The following is a 22,233-nucleotide window of genomic DNA, read 5'->3' on the forward strand; positions in this document are numbered from 1 at the left end:
AAAAAAAAAAAAAAAAAACCTTAATCAAAATTGAGAAAAATAATTTAATAAAGTGATCTCTTAAGCCAAAGGACTAGTCAAATTTATCCTAACCATTCAAGAAGAATAAAAAGTTTTAAAAGATAATGTTTTAATATATAAATAATGATTTAAAAGATAATGTTTTAATATATAGACCCATATATAAAAAAGTAACGGAAAAACAAAGAATAGGCCAATGAAGTGAAGACTGTGAAGTCGTGAAGTGAAGAGTGAAATGAAGCCGTGAGTGAGTCGGTAAGTGTTAGGGTTAACTTAGTTAGAACTTAGACATAGGGGTTTTTTTTTAAAAAAATAAAATAAAATAAAAAATTAAATGGGTCTGGCGGGTCACCCGAGACCCGCCAGACCCGATTGACCCGCTAGACCCGATTGACCTGCCAGACCTGATTGACCCGCCAGACCCATTTATTAAACGTGTCTGGCGGGTAGACCCGTGGACCCGACGGGTCGACCCGTCAGACACGAATTTAATCGTGTCTTAATCGGGTAGACCCGATTAAGACCCGAACCCGATAAGCCAAAACTCATTACCTGTTAACTTCGTGTCAGGTTCACGGGTCGTGTCAAAATTGCCGGCCCTAGGTGGTGGTTGGCCACCACACCCCCAAGGGCCATGAGGTGGCTTCGACCCCCAACTGGGGTGGCCAACCACCACTTACTATTTTATTTTATATTTTTTTAATATGAAATAGTATTTTATTATTATTTTTTATTAGTGGGATAGGTGTCTCATTTGTGGCTCTAGGATTTTTAAGAAAAAATCCGAGCCATGAACTGGATATTCTCCTTTTCGAAAATGAACTGAAGATGATCCTATTCCCCTTTATCTAGGTTATTGTATCCATCAAATGTCGCTACTAATTTGAGCATACTTTTTGTTTTGACATATATCAGCCTCTTTTATCGAGAAGTGCTACACATCCCAGATTTTCTTTTCAAAAATTTGTTCCAAAATATTGCGTTACCATCTCATGAGATTTATTATTTTGGGAAATATATCACCAACTTATGGAATAATGACACACCATTTGAGAACTAACTTTTAGAACAAAAATTTGGTATGTTTAGCATTTCTCTCTTTTATCACATCGTTAGGATTATACAATCGGGAAAAAAAATAAGTGGATTCGAGAGCTTTTATACAATTTAAATTTGTCCCATTTTGTTTTTACACCATTGAGAGGCATGTAAAAAAGAGAAAATATAAACAAATATTGCATTAGTCAAAGTTCATACTCGGAAGAAAAATTATATTTCCCTTTTGTTTTCTTTCTATAAAGAGGGCGTGGCTTATCATCTACAAGCAAGGTCTTATGCAATAATGATGATTACAAATCATAGTCCACGAAACAAGGCCATGCATAATTGCACTCCCAGAAATTGTAGAACCATAGAAGTAGATTTCTTCAATTTACTTGAGTGTTAATGTACATACAACAAATCAGGTAAACCCGTATACAATGAGAGTTACAACTGAGCCGGCATAAACCATTGTAGGAAACAGAAATGCACAGGCTCAACAAATCCCTGACGGTTTGATTAACAAATTTTGAACCAAAATTCAGTCTCCCATGTACTGTACAGCAGTCCCAGAAGCCTCCCCCTTCCCCAACTCCCAGAAAATTAAAAAAAAAAAAAAAAGGTTCCAAACCTTTCTAGTACCAAGTCAATCTATTATTTCTTCTATATGATGATCTTGACAAAAATATACAGTTCTCACTGCCATGAATCTTTTTGTAACACGCATTGGATCACCAGAAGTCGCCCTCCCCAAGGAAAAATCGACCTTTTCTCATACCTCAGATCAGTAGAAGCACTCAACTTTGTATGAACAATGCCGCACCATATCATGAGAAGCTATTTATGACAACAAGTGACTTATTTGCCAGGAAGCGAGCTCCATATGTATCAATTGGTCTACACGAACATCCACCACCAGAACCAGTTTTGTCATACCAGATTGCTTTGTTTTATCATTCAAGGATCGGAATGCCGTAGGCCACTGAGAACACGTAGCTGTCACCAGCCATGCCACTTCATTCTCCATAGATCCAACCTTATTCCAGGTTTCAGTTAGGGTCATTATTGAACAAATTAGCTTCCTTAGCAGTTAGAATGAAGAGAATTGATCCTGTGAAGGAAAAAGACTGACGGACTTGAGAACCTGCTCTGACTGGTGGATCCATGATTCTGTGCCAAGTTAGATACCATTTGAGTGGCTGGGCAAAGGAGAGCTGGGACTTAGATCCAGTGATGGGTTAACATTATTATCCCTCAGGAGCTGCCTAGACACACGATCAGCCAAGACTGACTGTCCATCATACAACTCACCATGAGCAGGCCTTCCAAACTGCTTTCCCAAAACATTATTTTCACTGGGTGCCAGTTCTGAGAAGATGTTAGATCCTGGTTGCATCCCTCTAAAGATGTCAGGACATGACTCATGATAGGATGGGCCATTGATAAAGAAACCGTTTGGGGGTTTTTGCATGCCTCCAAAACCCTCTTGCAAGAAACCCGACTGTTTCAGGTGATTAAATGGAATGGCACTATTGCCGCCTGTGAGAGGTGTGGACGAGCCTGAAGTGGTCCGTGGGCTGGATATAGGAGAAGGAGACATTCTTCCATTCAAGTGTTGCGGTGACCTTGAGTGCAAAAGAGGGCTTCCAACGGGTGAGACAGGACATGATATGTTCCTTGGAATATGGATCTCACTGTTGGTAAGGAAAATAAAATCAGATAAAGAGCTAAGCGTTATTGTTGTTGTTATTATTGTGATTATTACTACTAATATTACTACTACCATGATCCTCATTACTATGTGAGAGAGCAAGAGAGAGAGCGACCTGGCATGGGGACCAGTTTTTGAAACTCTAGACGAGTGAAATGCAAGTCTATCAGAATCCAAGGTGGAAAGACTTCTTGCTTGCCCAATGCCCTGAAAACAACCATTAAACCACAGAAACAGTAAAAAAAGGAGGCATACATAAGGAGAAGTCATAAATAAAACAGGCATAGCAAGCCACTTCATTTAGATCCACTCAAGGAAATATAATGTAGATCCAATAACTTAGAAAGAAATCACTAGGCTCTTAATATGCCAAGGCTGTGGGACTTGTGTGATCTAGATATATACACCATCTATGTACACAGATTCTTCAGAATTATATGCACAGAGACCAAAAAGAAAATATTTTTTTATCTATGCATGCAAGTATGTTTGTATACATACCAGAGAGTCATTGCCCCTCTATCTACGTTCTTAGATCAGCTGCATTCAACCCTTTTTGTTTGATCAATTCTATCAGAGTATATTTATCACACAATAAAAATTTTTTGATCTATGCTCTCTACCTATTCTCTTTTTATTATCTCATTGTATATTTTGAACCATTCAAATGTGACACACAATTTTTCACCCGTGCTTGTTTCTCTTTTCTGCACAATGACCTGACAATGCACATCAGCTTTTTCTTTTTCTTTTCCCACCATTTCCTTCACTTCCACATATATTATTCTCATTGCATTACTTATTTGACCTGACAGTCTTACCTCTTATCCACTTTAAGAGCAATAGAATAGAGTAGTTTAAACTTGAACATGTATCTAATTGCCCGCCAAATGACATTTAGTTCCATTGAGTTCATGCACCGGATGGACACCATCCAGCGAGAGTAATTCTTGTACATGGAGTTTTGCACACCAAATTTTTCCAACTGAAGTCCCTCAGATCCCAGCTGACATGGTTTTCCTTTCGAAAATCCAACTTTTCATCCTAAATGCTGATTAGCATAAAACTCTTAAGAGAAAATTAACAAACTAATTCTAGTTTTATGACCAACATGCTCTACTTAATTGCTCTATTTTTTATACTCAGCCTACTACACTGTCTTATGCAATCTCTATCACCATAACCAGCTCATCTCTATGCCGTTTCCCACTGGATCTATACTTCTTGGACAGCCAATCATATGTTTTTTTATTTATATAAGTAATTGCAAAATTCATTAAAAAAGTGCAAAGGCAACCTAAGTACACAAGGAATATACAAGAGAGAAGCCTAGCTAGTAGCGGAGAAGAGGTCTAAGAACACATGAAAGTTGAAAAATTAAAATATGAGACAGTGGCCCAAAGAAAGAGAGTCTAAAAGAATAAAGCTTTTAATTCCACTAAGGTTCTTTCATGGTCCTCAAAGCTATGATGGTTTCTCCCATATTATTCTTCAAGCATTTCCAATCTCGTTGATATTTCAATTCCAGTAAATGATGACGCTATAGCTTAAATCGAAATACGTTATTAATAATAAGATTTCCCCTCATATATACCTAATAAGGCAAGACATAATCATCTTCCAAATTGTGTCAAGTTGAGGCCACCCCTCTAGCGCTCTCCAACAGGCAAAGAGGTCTACACCTTTCTAGGCATAACCCAACCCAGCCCTACACTGCTGAATATAGTATTCTAAAAAGCACCTGCAAACCCACAGTGGAGTAAAAGATGGTCCATTGACTCCCCATTCTTCTTACACATGCAACACTATTCAACCACAATGATATGTTGTTTCCTTAGATTGTCCATGGTGAATATCTTTCCTAAGGCGGTAGACTAAGCAAAGAAAGTCACTCTCAAGAAGGCCTTATTTGGCCAAATACTCCCCCAAGGGAAAAGAGTATTATAATGGGAAACAAGAACATTATAGTAAAATCTAATATCAAACACCCCTCTCTTGAAAGGTGTTAAATCACGACTTTTTTCCAAAAGCTTAAGTTGATAAGAAGAAATAAATTTAATTATTTAATCAATACTTTAACACTCTTCTTCACGTGTGAGCTTGAACTTCCTTTTAATAGGTGCCGTTCAACATGGAAAATATTTAATTGAAATAAGGGGTGACAGAATCAAGGTTCGATCCCAGGACCTTTGGCTTTGATACCATGTTAAATCACCACTTTTTCCAAAAGTTTAAGCTGATAGGAAAAGGTAAATTTAATTATTTAATCAATACTTTAACAGAAGGAATCCAACAAAGTCTATCCTCACCACCCTGTCTCACTCAAATGGAATACAACTGTTAGAAGAGTTAGGGTTTGAGTCATTAGGATTTTAGGGGTAGTTTAATCTTTATGGTATTTCCCTAATCCTATATAATTGGATACTTGTATTAGGTTAAAGATAAGTTGAATAATATAGCCTCCGCCTTTTGTGTCTAAACCGTTCATACAAACTTTAACATGATATCAGAGCTTGTTTCGATTCTAGGCTAGTCTTTGTTTTTCTCTTGTTGGCGGCAGCACTGCCCACAATTTTGTTTTATGGTGACCGGAACACCTCTCGTGAAAAAAGAAAAAAAAAAAAAAAACCAGCAGTGTAGTTGCTGCTGGAATGCGAGTTCTTGTTGCTAGGTGTGATTGCCGGTGTTGTCTGTGGTGGCCGGAGTGTTTTATGGTGACCGGCGAAGTTGTTGCGGCCATCGGGAAAAAAAAAATTCCAGTTGTTTGATGTTTTTGTTGAAACGTTGATCTGTGGTAATCGTTTGATGCTGTAGTTGCTGTTTTTGAAGTGGCCGGAATGTTTTGTATTCTCCGGCGAGCTCCCGCGCTACTCCGATGAAGGTCCAACGAGCCTGCAGTTACTGTTTCCCGTCTGTTTTTCACTGTTTTGCTTCTGTTTTAGGTACTGCCGGCATGTTCTGTCTATCTCCGGCGAGTTTCGGCATTTTCCGGCGATGCTCCAGTGAAACTTGTTGGTTAATCATGTGTTTGTTGTTGGTTGTTGGTGATTGATGTATCCGACCGGCCTTGGATTCTCCGGCGAGAACCAATCCAACGTTGTGATCGATGTATCCAACCAGCATTGGAGTGTTATGGCGAGAACCGATCCCAAAGATCGTTGTATCCGATCGGCCTTGGATTCTCCAGCGAGAACCGATCCAATTTTGTTAGTGGCCTTGGTGTTTTGCAGCGAAATCCGATCAAATCTTGGTTGTTCAAGTTTCTAACGAGTTTTCAACCGGCATTGAAGTTTTATTTAATTATCTTGTTGTTTGTATTGTGTACTCCAAGTTGTTCCATCTTGAGGGGGAGTGTTAGAGTATGTTTTTCTAATTGTTTTTTGTTTGCGTATATCTTCCAAGCTGGATTCATATGATGTATATGCTCCAGCTTGAGGGGGAGTGCTAGAAGAGTTAGGGTTTTAGAGGTAGTTTAGTCTTTATGGTATTTCCCTAATCCTATATAATTGGATGCTTGTATTAGGTTAAAGATTAGTTGAATAATATAATAGCCTCCGCCTTTTGTGTTTAAACCGTTCATACAAAGTTTAACAACAACAAAGTGTAAGGAGAGGTAAAGGGGTCCCTCTTCCAATCATGAGCCGCTCTGAGGAAGTTAATAATCCATAAATAGGAGGCACTAGAATCCTTCGTGTCTTTCATCACCTTCCATTCCTAGCCTAAGAATTCAAAGATTATGTTCACGAGAGATTTCTACATACATTCCACTTTTCTTTTTTCTTTTTCTTCTGTGCCAACCTCCTGTTACAACTTATATAAAACATTTTGTTTTTTGTTAAATACCTTTTCAGTACCTATGGTTTGAGCTAAAATCAACCGGCCACCTTGGTTTCAAAAAGTGTCACAGGTAGTACCTCTAGTAAACCGAAATACCAACTTGGTACTTCCATCTAGGTTCTGTCCAATTTTTTAACGAAGCTCCATGTCAATGCTCATAAAAACACTACAATTGTCCTGTGTGCCACATATGTAAGACAACTCAGCACATCTTATGACGTGTCATTATATCACAAGTGGTACTTGTGGTATTTATGCCATGTCAAATGTCTAAAATATTAAAAAATTACCTAAACTAAATTTAAAATATTAGGTGCTTATGTCGAAAATATTAATATGTCCTCAGGTTGTCGAGTTGCTAGCATGTTGGTGGTCCTCAGGGAGGAGGGGGAGTGCTGCGGTCTGGAAGATGGTGCCTACTTGTTTCTTTTCGTGTTTATGGAGAGAAAGAAATAATAGGTGCTTTGAGGATGTGGAGAGGTCCTTTGGGGACATATTATCCTCTTGTATTCATACTTTGTATCTTTGGACTGTAGCGTATGTTTATCTAATGTCGATTAGCTATGATGAGTTCCTTGTACGTTTTTCTCATCCTAGTTAGGTGATCCTTTGTATACTCCCAGTGTACTTTGGGGCGCCTACGCTTTTAATAAAATTGATTTACTTATCAAAAATATATAAAAATCAACAAAAATTGAATTAAAACCAAATCGTAGCAAACCCAAATTCATTATTGTCTCCCCAAACCAAACCCTAGTTTTCTTTTTTCCCAAATAACACGAATTTGAATCATCAACTCCGGTTTTCTCCTTTTCTTCTCAAATCGCACAACTTTTTACCCAAACTAAAACAAAAACAAGATTAAACCCAAATAGATTGAAACCATTTATCATTTTTCTCAAAAATAAATCAATTCAACCCTATTTTTTTGGCAAAACGCCAAAGCCTTGCTCCAACCCACCCCTTGTAGTTGGCAATGTACTATTTGACCTTTGACTCATGCTTCGCCACCCAATCAACGCCAAGGAGGAGCTTCAAGTTCGACGTGCGGACCTTAACAACGACATATTGGAGGTTGTTGGCCAATAACAATTATGAGAGTGCCACGTCTTCTGGTGCTCAACTTTGCCCTCGAGTTTGAAGAGAAGTACGAGGATCAACCACACAATCCGGACTATCATCTAACTTGGGGCTCTTGAAGTAGGATTTGGGTAACAGAGCTTGCATTGTTAACGGCTAGTTGGCAACTATATTAGCGAGTACACCACTATAATTGTGAGGAAAGAGATGTAGTTCATCACATAGCATGTGAGCAGGTGGACCCCACCGTTGGGGACGACAATCTTCAATGACTTTATGGATTGCCGTTTCAAATTCCATGAGCATCACGTGCACCGCCTCGCCAAGCTTGATCAGGAAGTGACAGTCTACGACCAGATGACCAAAGTTGATTCGTCCAAGAAGATGGATTTGATCTCGGGCCAAAGACCGGAGATCGCTTCGACTCAAGTCCTATCCTTGAAGAAATGAACAACCTTCCCCTCTCAAACTGTTTAATATCTGAGAAAATCACCAAGAAATTCAGAGCCTGTCGCAAATTATAAAAAAATCAATGATCAACGTACAGGTGGGGTACGTGTGGTTGTATGGTTAATCAGTCATCCTCATCGATCATGTCTTAACCTTGAAACAACAATCTCCCCCTTCCCTTTCACTTCTCTCTTCGAACCTGTTCAAGTGATTTGGGGACAACAACAAAAATAGGCTTGAATCGATTTGGTTTAATCTTGTTTTTGTTTTAGTTTGGGTCAAAATTTGGTTTGGTAATTTTTTAATATTTTTGGCATCTGCTGTGGCTTAATACCACAAGTATCACATGTGATATGCTGAGTTGTCTCCCATATGTGGCACATAGATAGGTGTCGCGTTTTTACGTGCGATGAAGTTAAGCTTCGTTAAAAAATTGGATGAAGCCTGGATGGAAGTACCAAGTTGGTATGTCGGTTTACTAGGCATGTGACATTTTTCGAAACCGAGGTGAGCAGTTGATTTTGGCCCAAACCATAGGTACCGAAAAAGTATTTAACCCTTTTTTTTTTGGATAAGTAACTTATATAAAACACTCAAAACACCAAACTACAATTAATTAAATAAGCAAGATTGAAAGTAAGAAAATCCATGTGATATCTCACTATCTTACAATACTTAGCCAAGTTCATAGACACTCCCTGATGCACAAACATCTGGGAGCAGTGCAGCTTGATAAATTGCAATATGCACATTAAAGGAGAAGCAGGCTAACCTGCACTATAGCATAATTCATACATGAAAATTGTAACAAAAACAAAGTGACTAACATTTATAGTAAAAATAAATTTCATACCAGAGTTTTCACTCCATCTGTAACCCCAACAGGTGAATCTGAAGGCTCAGGGCCCAGAATAGGTCTTTCCAATGGTGCAACATATTTCACAAACGGGTGCTCCAAAAGCTTTTGAGCTGTAGGACGATTATCTGGATTGCGTTGCAAACATTTCCTTACAAAATCCTTCCCATCATCTGAGAGGTGATCTGGAATTAGTGGGAGTTCCTTGCTATTCCCAATCTTAAACATGGCAGCAACCTTCAAACCATAACATGCAAAGATCAGATAGAAGAAAGAGTAAAATGATTAATACCTAGAATCTATATATATGGACTGACATGCATGCGTCCAATACATGAGAGAATGCTGGGGGGGCGGGGTGGGCAGCGTGGGTGTTGAAGTGGGGAAGGAATTTAGAAGCTCCTACTTTTGACTAAACCACTAACCCCTTCATACTGGCTCCAAGGTGGTTTTGTTGTGGCCATTTCCAAAACCGTGCACCCAAGACTCCAGATATCCACTGCAAGGTTGCTCCCATTTGCGTTCCGTATAACCTGGGCAAACAATGCAAAAGAGAATCAAGATCTACTATTAAGAAATGTGGCATGATTAAGGAAACCATACTAAAACGAGAAACATTCTGACCTCAGGTGCCATCCAGTAAGGGCTTCCCTTGAGTGATAATGGGCACGACTGCCCAGTAATCTGCAAAGCACAAACAAATAAGTTGTGACAAGCAGGGTTGATCATGCAACCTCACAATGAAAGTCAAACATGATTTGATATTTTGTTGCCACTAAGTTAACCCGCACCCAGGGTTGATCATGCAACATCATTAAAGTTCACAAGTTTGTACTTTTGGAAGGCGCCCAAGCCATATATACTCATATTTATTCAACAACCCAGTCTCTAAAAGGAGGATTCTGCTGATTGATGATTTATGACACTGATCATGCAAGTATAATGTACCATTTTAACAGTCGTTCCAATTCATAAATTCAACATGCATGAGTGGGTGGTCATTTGCTTTTGTTACGATCTCACTTCCAATCAAAATTGATAATGCCTACACTTACATGCTTGGCCATCCCAAAGTCTGCCAGCTTGACACGGCCATTTGGGTCGACAAGTATATTTGCTCCCTTAATATCCCTATAAAAAATCCAGTTTAAAAAGATGAACCATGTTTAAAGTTGGGCAGACTAAAAATTGTAGAAGCAGGTTTTTGTTTTGAATTACAAAATCAAGAAAATGGATAACTCAATTCACCTGTGGACAGTTTGTTTATTGTGTAGATATGCAAGCCCTGACAATATTTGCTGAGTATAACTCCGGAGTGCTGCTTCGCCCAATTGTCCATATTCTTGGAGAAGTTTATAAATAGATCCACCAGATACATACTCAAGGTATATATAAAGTTTGTCGCCCACCTGTTCAAGAAGTTTTTAAAACTTCAGTATACACCGATAACTTGAATGAACAATTAAAAATATGATGTTGCCCAAGACGCAGCACTACCTCACACCAATTTGATAGTAGTATGCAATTAGGCAATTCAAAGTAACAAAAAAGTTGGTTCGCAAAAGTTCATGAGACTCATGAACCACCATAGAAGATTTATGTTTACGACTTCTTTAAAGTCAGTATCATCCAAGGCATGCATGTTGGTAGATATTTCAAAACCATATAATACAATAAGTACAAACATATAAATTAACTCGTAAGTTATAAAGAATGCTTAATGCCTCAGATCTAAATAAGTAGAGATAAACTTCAAACCTACCGTTTCAGACCCATAGTACTGCACAATATTTGGGTGTCGTAAACGGCTCAATAAAGTAATTTCCTGCCAAAACAGAACGTAATAACTGCCTTCAATCAAAACAAGCAACTAAATGATTTATTTGGCCAAAGTTATAGAAAAGCCACAACTTTAATCATTCAAACAAAAGAAAATTTCTTAAATCCACTGGAATCAAGTTACCTGCATTAATTGCTTAGCACTTTCTTTGGACTTTGCATCATCTGAAAATAATGTAACCTCCTTCATTGCACACATTTCACCACTTTCGCTAAACCAATTGAGATTATAAAATTAGATATGCACAAACTCCATTAATGACCAACAATTGGAAAATAAAAAGGGATGAGGATATTGCACCAGATATTAACAAACAAAATTAATCATATTTGATATAAAAACAAGCGCTCATGCAATTCATTTCAACCATCAAACATCAAACTTATCAATTCATTTCACTTCCATGCTAAAATTGAAGGAAGGAATTCTATGAAACTTCTTTTTATCTTTTTGATAAGAAGTGACACATCAGATTAGGCATCATAGTGACAAGAACACTGGCTTCTCCGTGATGCCTTTTTTTGTTATCAGGTCCTCTAAAAATGGGTAGACACATTTCAAAGATCTACATCAAGGGATAAAACCCAGGGATCTTAGAGGACCTATTGAGTATTATACATTTATCTGTGACTGAGTAAAAATCGAAAGACATAGTGGATCCAAGAATTTTGTTTTTAGGGTATATACCTGTTAAACCCAGCATAGACATGCCCAAAAGTGCCTCTACCCAGCAGCTTTCCCTTTTTCCAGCGTGAGCCAGGGCTTGCTGGATTCTCTGCCCTTCCTGGACTTCGCGACATGGAGGGAGATGTTGACGCTGAATTTGAGTGAGAAAAGGGAGAAGAATTACAAATTGTTATGGGAGGAAGTGGTAAGCGGTGACTTTGTTGTTTCCCATCCTCAGGCCAGCTCGTCTGTGACTCAGTGGGTGTCCCTCCTGCTCTAGGATGAATAGGTGTGACAGCACCACTATGAATTCTAGAACTTGGGCCAGGGCTAGTCATTCGGGGACTTGGTACTGGAGAATACTCAGGGCTACCCTTGCTTTGTTGCCAAAATAACTGTCCTGACAAATCCCCTCCCATTGAATTATGCCCAGAATTTTGACCTGAACCCGGACTAGAGCAATTACCAGATCCAACAAAAGTGACATCTGGATAAGTCTTCCCAACCCAGAAAGCAGAGTTCGTAGCTTGCTCAGTGCCAAATGCTCTTATTGGACTTCTGGAAGGACTTGACATGGAGCTGTCAGGAGCACTGCAGAAAGCACCATGGTAAGGAACCAGTAGATTTGGCACATGACCGCTTAAAGGTCTTCGTTTAGGTGATGTAGGAGAAGTATGATTACTGACGGAAAGGTTTGGTGGTTTTTTTCTTTCTCTTGAGTTTATTTGGGCAACGGTAGAGGATTGCTCCCTGAGCTTCAAACTTCAGCAAATATGCAATAAATTTGTCAGGGACGAGTAAAATAAAAGGATGAAAACAGGTAAGCAGAAAATGAAGCCATAGGAAAAACATGTATATACAAGAAAATACCAGCCCTGCAATTATAATAACGAACATGTTAGATGTAAGCACACCTTGAAGGGCTGCCTGCAGCAATTCTAGTCCCAGTGTCATAATCAGTTGCCTGAGGACTACGATGATGTGAGTCAGCTGGATCATCACTATCATTGGAACTCTCACTGGAAACTGAAGCAGTCACCAAATCTCCATCTAAATCTGCAGGATTTGGCCTGCCACGAATGCATCCAGGTCTAGGAAGAGGCAGAAATGGCTTGGAGGCTTTTTCCAACCTAGGTTTGGTTGATATACCAATTCCAGAATCTGTACGAACTACACTTGCTGGTTGTACACTAGGAAGAGGAAGTGGTTGAGCATGAGGTCTTTCAGCAAAACTTTGGCACCTTGCCACATGCTTGGAAGGAGAAGGTGATCTTGATTCTAGGGGAGATCGAGATCCCTTCTCTGAAACTGTGTCACTGCAGTGTCTTCTAGACCCTCCCGATCTACTGCTTACTTTACCTTCAGATGCACTCTTAAATTTTCTGTGTAGTGTGTCAATGAAACTTTCCTTGCTTGATTTCTTCTTTGAGTCTTTGGATGATGATTTCCCCCACCATGGAGGCATATTTTCACTTTATATTAAAAGTTAAAAGAATCAAAGAGGAAGCTCTCTAAAGAAAATACATGTTCCAGTATCAAGCTTGATCATATAACACCTATAAATGAAGCTGATAACAACATGTACAGCTTATACAGCTCTAAGACAATTGGAAGGTTCAGTTCTCTATTACAAAAATGACCCTCACCATAAAGGAGTTTTGGGAGAGCCACAAGTACCAATATAGAATTTCACACAGAAACCAACGACAAGGTTCACAATTAGTAGCATATAATCGAAACCTGCAGGACGAGACACTGCATCTTAGTTTAGGAAAAGGCTTATGTACTATGTTTAATAAACACCAAACCTATGTAACTTTGTATTAGATGCATGAAGAACCTGTATAAGAAACCAGTGTATATCACAAATAGAATCATCTGAACAACAGTGCATGTGCCTATGTGAGTGCGTGCAATACTGAGTGCATTTATCATTTCTAACCAGTAATCTGTCATATGGATGTTTAAAAATGATTAGGTGCGTTTAACAATGTGTGCTACAATGAAACTGAAACTATTAAACAATTTGTTTGTATCATGGTATAGAGGAGTCGGGCATGCAGACGGACAGCAGTACAAGCATCGGACATACCCCATTTCATATAGCGTTGGTATAAAGAAAGTAGTAAAAGTCAAAACCTGTCTGCCAATCCAAAATTAACCAGGACCAAATAGCACCTAAGGACGCAAAACTGATGGGCTTTTCGCCTCTACTTTTATAACTTATTCTGCAAAAATCAGCATCCGCTCCCTCTATGTAGACAACATATAATTCTTCTACATTTACATACTCAACGTGCACTGTCTTACAATAAATTTTTCTAATTCAACTTACTAACTTCACATATGCGCCTCAAGATATATGTTTCACTAGCTTAAACCAGCTCAAACTCATTCATCTAGAACTCAAAAGCACTGACGCTCCATTGATTCCCGAGAAGACATGAATAACAAAGCAAATTACACATTTAAATTTCAAATTTTGATCAATCGGGTTTTCATACAACCAAAATCCTACTCTACTGAGAGTCACTAATCCACCCATTTCGCTCAGTTGAGACCATTATCCCAGACCCCAGAAAACAAAACAACCTAAAAATAATATGCCCAACTTTCTTTGTCATTTTCTTTATTTCATACCCCAATGTTCTCCGAATCCGAACAAAGAATTGCGATAAGAAATTGCTCTGAGACATTAGCTTATAACACAGATCTAGCATTATATTCAAGAAAATAGAAGTACAGAACAGAAAACCCAACTAAATTAACTAACTAAACTATCAAAAAAAAAATTACTAAAATTTGGTAATAGAAAGAAGAAAAATAGACTTACCATAAATACTCGAAGCTGTGAAGCTCTACTAAACCCAACTGATAGTTTTAAACAAATCTGAGTGAAACAAATTCCTTGAATAGTTGAGCAATTAGGTAGTTAGAGAACAAAACCCTAGAAATCTGAAACGGGAAAAATCACAGGCAGGGATTTGAAAGGAATTTTTTGAATTGAAAGCTTAAAGAAAGAGATCGCGTAGAGAGAGAGAGAGAGAGAGTATGCATATGTCTGAGCAAAGGCATGGTGTCTTTGTCTGAGCGTTGATTTTTAATATTACTAATTAATTAAAAAATAAGTAATAACAATTATAATTGAAATAATTACAAGTTTATTACAAGTATTTATGTACAGTTGTATTTCTTGTTTATATATATTACTACCTTCGGTAAAAACAATTTTTCTTCAGAGTTAGATTTTTTTTTCCTTTCATTTTTCCTTTAGATTTGATACCCTTTCACTGACTACCAACTAACCCTTCAGTATTCTCAAGTGACAGAGTACCAGATTTTGATGCGTACCAAAACCAAAAATTCTATTCCGCCTATTTTAAAAATTAAATAACTCCAAATATCTCTAGCTTGTGTTGGAGTTAAATCTTATTATTTGTGAATTTGGAGAGAGACCACATTCTTGAGTTTGATTTCTTTTCTTAAATTTTATATATATATATATATATATATATATATATATATGACAATTTTTAAATTCAGCCAATTAATCTAATTTTTATTATTTTTACCCGTAACCCAACAACATCCAAGTTTAAAATAAAAAAAAAATAAAAAAAAATGTGACAAATAAATTATACGACCCTATGAAATTCCCGCCAGTTAAGACAGTTAGCAATGTACTAGAGACACGCTATTAAACGACACAAAAGGACACAAACCTCAAAAGTTTCCTCAACATTTTACAAACTCCTACATCAACAAAGACAAGACTAACGAAGGTCGGAGAGCAAAAACTTCCTCAACTAAATCTAGCTAACCAGGTAAATCTAGTGAGACTTAAATCCACATAAAGCAAAAACAAAACTAGAAAATCAATACAATCACATGGAAATAACATAAATACCCCAAATGAAACTACAACAATATTGCCCTACAACAACAACTGCAACTTTGGGGAAGGGCGATGAATTGGCGGATGAGAAGAGCACACGCGAGCACATGGAGGCAAAAGGGAGTGTGAAAGCAAGCAACGGAAAGCTGAGAGGCTAAGGAGAATGATGAAGGGTGGAAGTGAAAAATATGGCAAAACTAGTTTGAAATTGAAGCAATTTCTTTCTATTCAGTTCGAAGTAAAACTTTTTTTAAAAAAAAGTTTGACAAACAATTTTACTGTAGATAATCTCTCTAATTTAATATTGGAATAACTCGTAATTGATGGGGTTTTCATCACCATTTCCACCCCAATCGTGGGTATCAAATGTCGAAATAAAATCATCTCCATTTCATTTCCGGTTAGTATTTTTTAGAGGAGTAAAATTGTCATTTTAATTTTTTAGACAATTTACCCCTCTAAAATACACTAATTAACTGGATAGAGATCCTTATTATTTTATAAATAATTGATGACTTTATCTTGAGATTATAGAGGACTACATGCTGCAAATATGGAAATTGATTGGGACGGTGAAATTCAAAGAGTTTAAACAAAACATTGAGCAAATTTGAATGGAATAAATTTCTCATTATATTTATGACATTGTTTTGTTAAAGTAATATACTATATTTTTATGAAATGAATAAAGAAGAAGCATTGTTGTCAAATATTTTGATTTTGATGAGAATTTGGCTCAAGTATTGTAAAACAAAATTACAGGAGATTTTGTCTCCAATGGGTAGCTCAATTGACTGGAGACCATACCTTATGAAGCGAAAATCACTAGTTCGAATTCATCTTCCCCTCTCTTGTGTGGAAATATCAAAAAAAAAAATTTAAAAAAAAAATTACAGGAGATTTTTATAGTTTTTAAAACAGTCTATTTTTAATTAAGGTTAAATACTCTAAACCCCCCTGGGGTTTCCCAACTTTATTTTTTTCCTCCTGTGGTTTCATTTTTATCACATGAGATCCTTGTAGTTTTGATAATAGACCAAGTTAGTCGTTCGTCAGTTGACCATTAGTTGACTTAACGGAATTCCACGTAGACCAATCACATGTTGACACGTGGCATCTACTTATTATTATTATTTTTTTTAAAAAAAAAAGTATTTTCTAAAAATAAAAATAAAAAAAAGATTAGGGGTGGCCGAGCCACCCCCATCCTAACCGGGATGGGGTGGTAATCCCTGCGGTGGTTGGAGTGTGGCTCCCCGACCACCAATCTTGGGGAGTAGTTCCGACCACCCGATTCTTGAGTTGAAGGAGCCGCAATCTTTTCTTTTTTTTTTTTTTTTTTCGAAAATCTTGTTAAATTTTTTTTTTAAAAAAAATGAAGTGAAATGTAGCGTGTCGGCGTGTGATGGTCAGCGTGGAGCCTGACCAAAGCATGCTGTCGACTGACGGGCGCAATCCCATATCAACCTAAGGCATATGATAAAAATAAAAAAGCTACGGGGAGAAAAAATAAAGTTAACTCTGGGATTTTTGAGTATTTAGCGGCTTAATTATTGATGGGGTCACGTCACGTTGACCTTTGAGCTTGGTTCCTGTTGAGATGGAAAAAGACATCCAATGGTCGGTCAAACCCAATCTTTTATCGAGGAAGGAGGAATTGGGTGCGGTTTGGTCGATTAGATAGGTAACGGCTGTGCCTGCACGCGAAACCCATGACGTTGACGTCTCATATGCCACTACCTTCCATGTGTATTAGGCTATGTACTAAACATGTCAAGTGATGCACAATTTACCTTATACTTCTCTTCTGTGGACATCTATCTAAAACCATCTTCGCCAGCTTTTGGAGATCATTATAGTTATACACTTTTTTTTCTAGATCATGTATTGTTACAACGTTAAAAACTTAAAATTGCCTTTTGCTCTTTAACAAAAACCAATATATATATATATATATATATATATATATATTAACAAATAATTAAAAGCACAAAATTCTCAAAATTATTTTCATCTTTATATTACATAACAACCATTTAGCAAAAAACACTATCTAAAAAGTTTTGTCAAACCAACACAACATACATGATCATCTTATGAGTATCAAACCAATAGCAGTGACTATGATGGTCGAGGGGAGTCCAAATTTGAGATGGGTCCAAAAAGATAAATTGTACCCACGTGGAGCTTTGCGAGCCTGTTCACACACTATTAAGTTGGCAGCTGATCCCAGTAATGAGAGGTTCCCAGCTACCGTGCTAACCCAAGCTAAGATGAGCCATGCCTTCTTCTTATCAGCTGCAGAAATTGCGGCTGCCGATGCTGCCACTCGTGCTCCCAGCAACAAAACTACACAGTATAAGCATGATTTATATATAAGCGACCCTCATCCTCATGTGTTGGAGCAAAATCCTCAAAGCTCAAAAATTCATATCAATTAAGTAATTTAAACCACATCTAAATGCAGCCTAGGTTATTTTTATATGAAAGAAAAAACAAATCTAATCAGAGATGTAGATGGAAAGGAACTTTAGATTACAGAGATATGTGGATGGAAAAAAATCAAATTTATTCTTCTGGTGAGGGATACAGTTTATTGAGAAAATGACCCAGGCGGGTGCCAACTTTTGTACAAAGGGCAGTTAAAGATACTTGTCAAACTTAAAGAATTGTTCAGTATACGATGGTGCAATCTCACTTGATTAAGATTTGACCATGCATGAGAACAATTAATATCAAGTTGTCTCAAGTGCAGAAAGAAAGCTTGAGAACAAGAAAAAACCCATACTGGTTATACTTTGACATACCTAAGAGATCATATTCTGTATTCAAAGTCCAAACCATACCAAAATATATAGCATCCAGAAATCTTAATAAACCATAAATGCCAAAAAATGTTCAGATCATATGCATTCCAAATCTGCACTGCTAGCAATTTCTTGGCATCCTTGCAATTGCTAACATAAAGTTGCATAAACAGACTTTACAGCCAGGTGTTACTCTAGGAAGCTAATTTTATATATATGATAGATCCAAAAAAGAAATAGAATGATGACATATAATAGAAAAAGACATGGAAGAAATACACTAACATACCAGTTGGTACATTTGAAGCCAAATTTGACAGGCCAAGAATGACAATGGCAAGAACTGCTATCCCGCTAACATGATCAATCCGTGCATAAGGCGCCATGAGGTCCCATAGAGTTCTTGGGATTTCAGTTTTGTTAAAGCCAGCTACTGAGATAAACATTCCGCAAAAGAAAATCAAAAGCGAATAGGAGACCTGGCAAAGAAGAGAAATCAACTTAAGATATTTTAAACTCTCCAACAAGCCATCCATGTAATTCATAATCTCCTACAAGGTATGCTTTAGAGTTTTGAAGTCCCATTGATAGACAAAGGGGAAAACTAATTGAAAAAGGAGAAGAGCAGCATCATGTAAATTTGCAAATTATACCTTTTCAAGGCAAGGCCTAGCATCCTTGAAATCAAGAACCACAAGAGCAAGTGCAGCAGTAATTGTAGTCCATGACAAATTCAGCCCCATGAGCAAAGCAATCAACATTCCTATAGTAATAAGGTAAACACACGGCTTCCACAACATCCTTTGCCATCTAATGATCAAATTTTCCTTTCCTGCTGAAGACTCTATAGAAAGTGCATCTCTTAGTCTGTCCATTGATCTAACAACAGTCTTTGAAGGAATGATCTCCTCCCTTTTGGGAGGAGATACAACATTTTCCAGCTCTTTCGATGCACTAGAATTCCCTGCAGAATCCAACGTGCCACCAGGGACCCTGTGGATTTCATTCTCATTTGAACTTAACCGGTTTCTAATGGTCTCAACATGACCCGTGTTGCCATGCACGTTTGGAGAGCCTTGCACATTTATAGTTTCCAATCTAGAGTTACACTCCTGAGAATCCAAGGATGTGACATGTGACATCGTGGCTGGTGAAAAGCGATGAGAATCCACACCCTCCTCTTCAACAACATCTACAGCTGCATCTGTTTCATCCTTCTGAATTGATAACAGCCTCCAATACATGGATAGAAGAATTAGAGCATTGACAACCACTCCCACTAGCATTGCAGGGAGAATTCCAATTAGAAAACTCCCAAAAGATATCTTACTCTGAACAGCTATAACCAAATTTTGGGGGTTGCCAATTGGAGTCGCTGAAGACCCAATATTTGCACTAGAGGCCAGGGCAAGAAGGAAAGGTTGAGGCGGGAGATTATGTTGCCATGCAATTTTTAAGACAAATTCAGTTAATACCACACAAGAGGTATCATTAGTAAAAAAGGCACTTGAAATGGCTGAAATCAGGCAGATTCGACAAAGTAAGTCCTTTGGTCCTTTACTCTTCCATGAGAGAAGATTTCCCAAGTACTTGAACATGTCTGCTTTTTCTAGATAGACACTGACAACCATTGTCCCAAAGAGAAGACCAAGGATTGGTAGATCAATTGCTTCATATGCTTGATCTGGAGTTAGGACTCGGAATACTACCATTAGCATAGCACCCAGGAGGGACCCAGCAGTCCTCCCAATTGGTAGAAAAGGAACGGCTGGGAAGACCGCCAATACCCAGAAGATTGCGAAAGCAAATGATCCCAGAACCACTTTTACAGAAGAAGCCAAGGCCATCTTTGTAGCTTAGTAAGCCGTAGTCTTATTGTTATACAGTCCTTAGGGCCAACATATTAATGAAATTCCATAGCTGATGCCATATTATCATAAATCTACTTGACAGAAAAGTAACCTGGCCAGGAAAAACCAATTAAACATTATAATTGTGTGGAGATTCAATCTTCTGAATCTATCATAGATTCGATACAAAATTGTGATACTTGAGCAACATGATAGCAAAATTCATTGAAGCACAGTGTCCAACTGCTGGAGGGCAAATAGTAAGCATATAGCAAGTGCTAGGAAGATAGAATGCAGAGAGTTCTTGCATCTTTGGATTTATTATAAGGCATTATAAACTAACACAAAACAAGTACATAATCAAAATCAAGTAATATAGGGATTGACGAGTTCAGCTAACACTAACAATTAATCTAGTTTTTCTTCTTCTTCTCCTTTTTTTTTTTCTCTTATCTAGAACTCCCTAAGAGAAGAACCAAGATTGACATTAAAAGAAAATCCAGCCAATATGAATTTGTTATTTTTATCTTTGCAATACCCATTAATATTGACATTAACAGAATGAATGATCAACTATTTTCAAGAAATGTCACTACCACAACAATCTCAGTATTCCAAACTAAATCTTGAAAAACCGAAAACCCAGATTCAGAAATTCTCTGCATATACAACAGATATGAAAGCATACATAAGAACTGAATATCAACTTCAGAGAAGGTGTCAGACGTACCGCATAACCCCACAATCTTTATGAAGGTGCTACTTCAACAGTCATTAAATTTAGAAATAAATATACGATACCCAAATTCCAAAAATTGGATTTGGCTTAGATATAGTAAAAAAAATTGGTAACATTTTAAGGATACCTAGACTTATTTCTAAATTTTTTGGAATTAAATCTAAACCGTTAAAAAGAAAGAGAATCATTTCTAAAAGATCTTGGCATAACCTAAGCCGCCTTTTGTGTCCTCCATTAAGAGATTGACACAGCCTATCACAAGAAAATCAAATGTTAGCAAAACACTGGATCACTGCCAAATTTACGTTCTATTCCTCTTTGTTTTTTTTTTTTTTTTTGACATGCGAAGGGAAGGGAGGGGAGGGAGATTCGAACCAGTAAACTTCGCAGCGTGTGCGTAGTGACAGCCGATTGAGCTAAAAAAACACCACCACCGACCAGGCCAGGCACCCACCCCTCAGGACCTCCACTGCCCAGGCCGAACACCGCCGCAGGTTCTGCCGTTGCTCCTTCACCCAGGCTGAACCCCACAGCTACCACAATCGTGTTCGCACAGGAAGATTGAGAAAATCCCTTTTTCCCCATTCTCAGATCTCCCGGTGTGTGTGTGTGACAGAGAGAGAAAGAGAGAGAGAGAGAGAGCGAGAGAGAGGAGGAGGAAGCAATACCTGAGTCGTTTCTCATAGATGCTAGAAGATCATCAATTGATGAGCGAGTGGGGCATGCCTTGAACGGCTTGGCATCACCCCTGCCATGGAGTATTTGTGATGTGTTCCAAGCTGTTGCTTGGATGGGTATATATCTGGGCCCGATGGTGTAGGGAGGAGTGGAGGAGTGGAGGAGAACTGTGTTGCAATTTGAAGGGTTGAAGATGAAGAGATCTGGGATTTAGAGTTTGTTTAGAGAAGAATGCAAATAGGAAAAGGGAATTTTCTCAAAGCAGCTCTCCGCGTGGGTGGTGGCGTTCGACCTGAGCGGCGGCAGTCCTGGGGCGGAATCTAGCCTGACCGGCGCTAGTTCTGCCGGCGGTTGGTCTGGGCGCTGATTTCTCTCTCACGTTGCCTGAGGATAGTAGATTTGGCAGTGATTTGATTTTCTTGTTTGAGGCTAAATGTGACCCTCTCATTGGAGAGTACAAAAGGCTTAGATTTGTATAAAACCCTAGTTGGTTATCCATATATATATATGTATGTATCGGAAATGCTAGAGATCAGGAAAATTTCCCTGCATCTTAGTTCCCGACTGAAACCAAACAACAAAACAACAAACTATAAGAGACAAACAGAAAGGGGAGGATCCTTCCCACTAACTAAAGGGAAAGAGAGGAAAGGGGCAGAAGAAAAGGAAATGTGCCAAATGAGATTCGGTTGTGGCCTAACGTGCCACTGAATGGGCACAAAAATTTGCAATTTTTATATATACCTACTATAATACTATATA

General features: G+C 38.0%; 2 protein-coding genes across 3 annotated transcripts; both read right to left on the reverse strand.

Annotated features, from left to right (window-relative positions):
• Positions 1–1,422: 1,422 nt before the first annotated feature.
• LOC132168148 (mitogen-activated protein kinase kinase kinase YODA-like) lies at positions 1,423–14,567 on the reverse strand. 2 transcript variants are annotated; one of them, XM_059579242.1, is made up of 12 exons: positions 14,336–14,567; positions 12,417–12,974; positions 11,524–12,264; positions 10,960–11,047; positions 10,759–10,821; positions 10,245–10,405; positions 10,052–10,127; positions 9,621–9,680; positions 9,422–9,529; positions 8,994–9,233; positions 2,889–2,980; positions 1,423–2,756 (listed from the first exon to the last, which is right to left on the reverse strand). In XM_059579242.1, the coding sequence occupies exons 2-12, from the start codon at positions 12,965–12,967 to the stop codon at positions 2,243–2,245; spliced, it is 2,694 nt and encodes an 897-aa protein (XP_059435225.1). In that variant the 5' UTR covers positions 12,968–12,974; positions 14,336–14,567; the 3' UTR covers positions 1,423–2,242. The 2 variants fall into 2 exon arrangements, with proteins under 2 accessions (XP_059435225.1, XP_059435224.1); XM_059579241.1 differs by having other exon boundaries at positions 12,417–13,242.
• Positions 14,568–17,378: 2,811 nt separating this feature from the next.
• On the reverse strand, positions 17,379–22,123 carry LOC132168149 (silicon efflux transporter LSI2-like). The gene is made up of 4 exons (XM_059579243.1): positions 21,462–22,123; positions 18,858–20,166; positions 18,494–18,683; positions 17,379–17,746 (listed from the first exon to the last, which is right to left on the reverse strand). Exons 2-4 carry the CDS (start codon positions 20,049–20,051, stop codon positions 17,487–17,489), a joined length of 1,644 nt encoding a protein of 547 aa, XP_059435226.1. The 5' UTR covers positions 20,052–20,166; positions 21,462–22,123; the 3' UTR covers positions 17,379–17,486.
• Between the last annotated feature and the right edge of the window lie 110 nt (positions 22,124–22,233).

This window comes from Corylus avellana, chromosome ca1 (assembly GCF_901000735.1).
Source record: "Corylus avellana chromosome ca1, CavTom2PMs-1.0".
Classification (NCBI taxonomy): domain Eukaryota; kingdom Viridiplantae; phylum Streptophyta; class Magnoliopsida; order Fagales; family Betulaceae; genus Corylus; species Corylus avellana.

Excerpts from the sequence above, each read along its gene's own strand:
- LOC132168148 (XM_059579242.1), bottom strand. The coding sequence starts at position 12,967 with ATGCCTCCATGGTGGGGGAAATCATCATCCAAAGACTCAAAGAAGAAA. Across the intron at positions 12,265-12,416 it reads GCTGCAGGCAGCCCTTCAAG|TTTGAAGCTCAGGGAGCAAT; the intron begins GTGTGCTTACAT and ends TATTTGCTGAAG. Across the intron at positions 2,981-8,993 it reads CAGATGGAGTGAAAACTCTG|GGCATTGGGCAAGCAAGAAG; the intron begins GTATGAAATTTA and ends GGTTGTTTTCAG.
- LOC132168149 (XM_059579243.1), bottom strand. The coding sequence starts at position 20,051 with ATGGCCTTGGCTTCTTCTGTAAAAGTGGTTCTGGGATCATTTGCTTTC. Across the intron at positions 18,684-18,857 it reads CTAGGCCTTGCCTTGAAAAG|GTCTCCTATTCGCTTTTGAT; the intron begins GTATAATTTGCA and ends CTTCTTTGCCAG. Across the intron at positions 17,747-18,493 it reads GGCTTCAAATGTACCAACTG|TTTTGTTGCTGGGAGCACGA; the intron begins GTATGTTAGTGT and ends TATACTGTGTAG.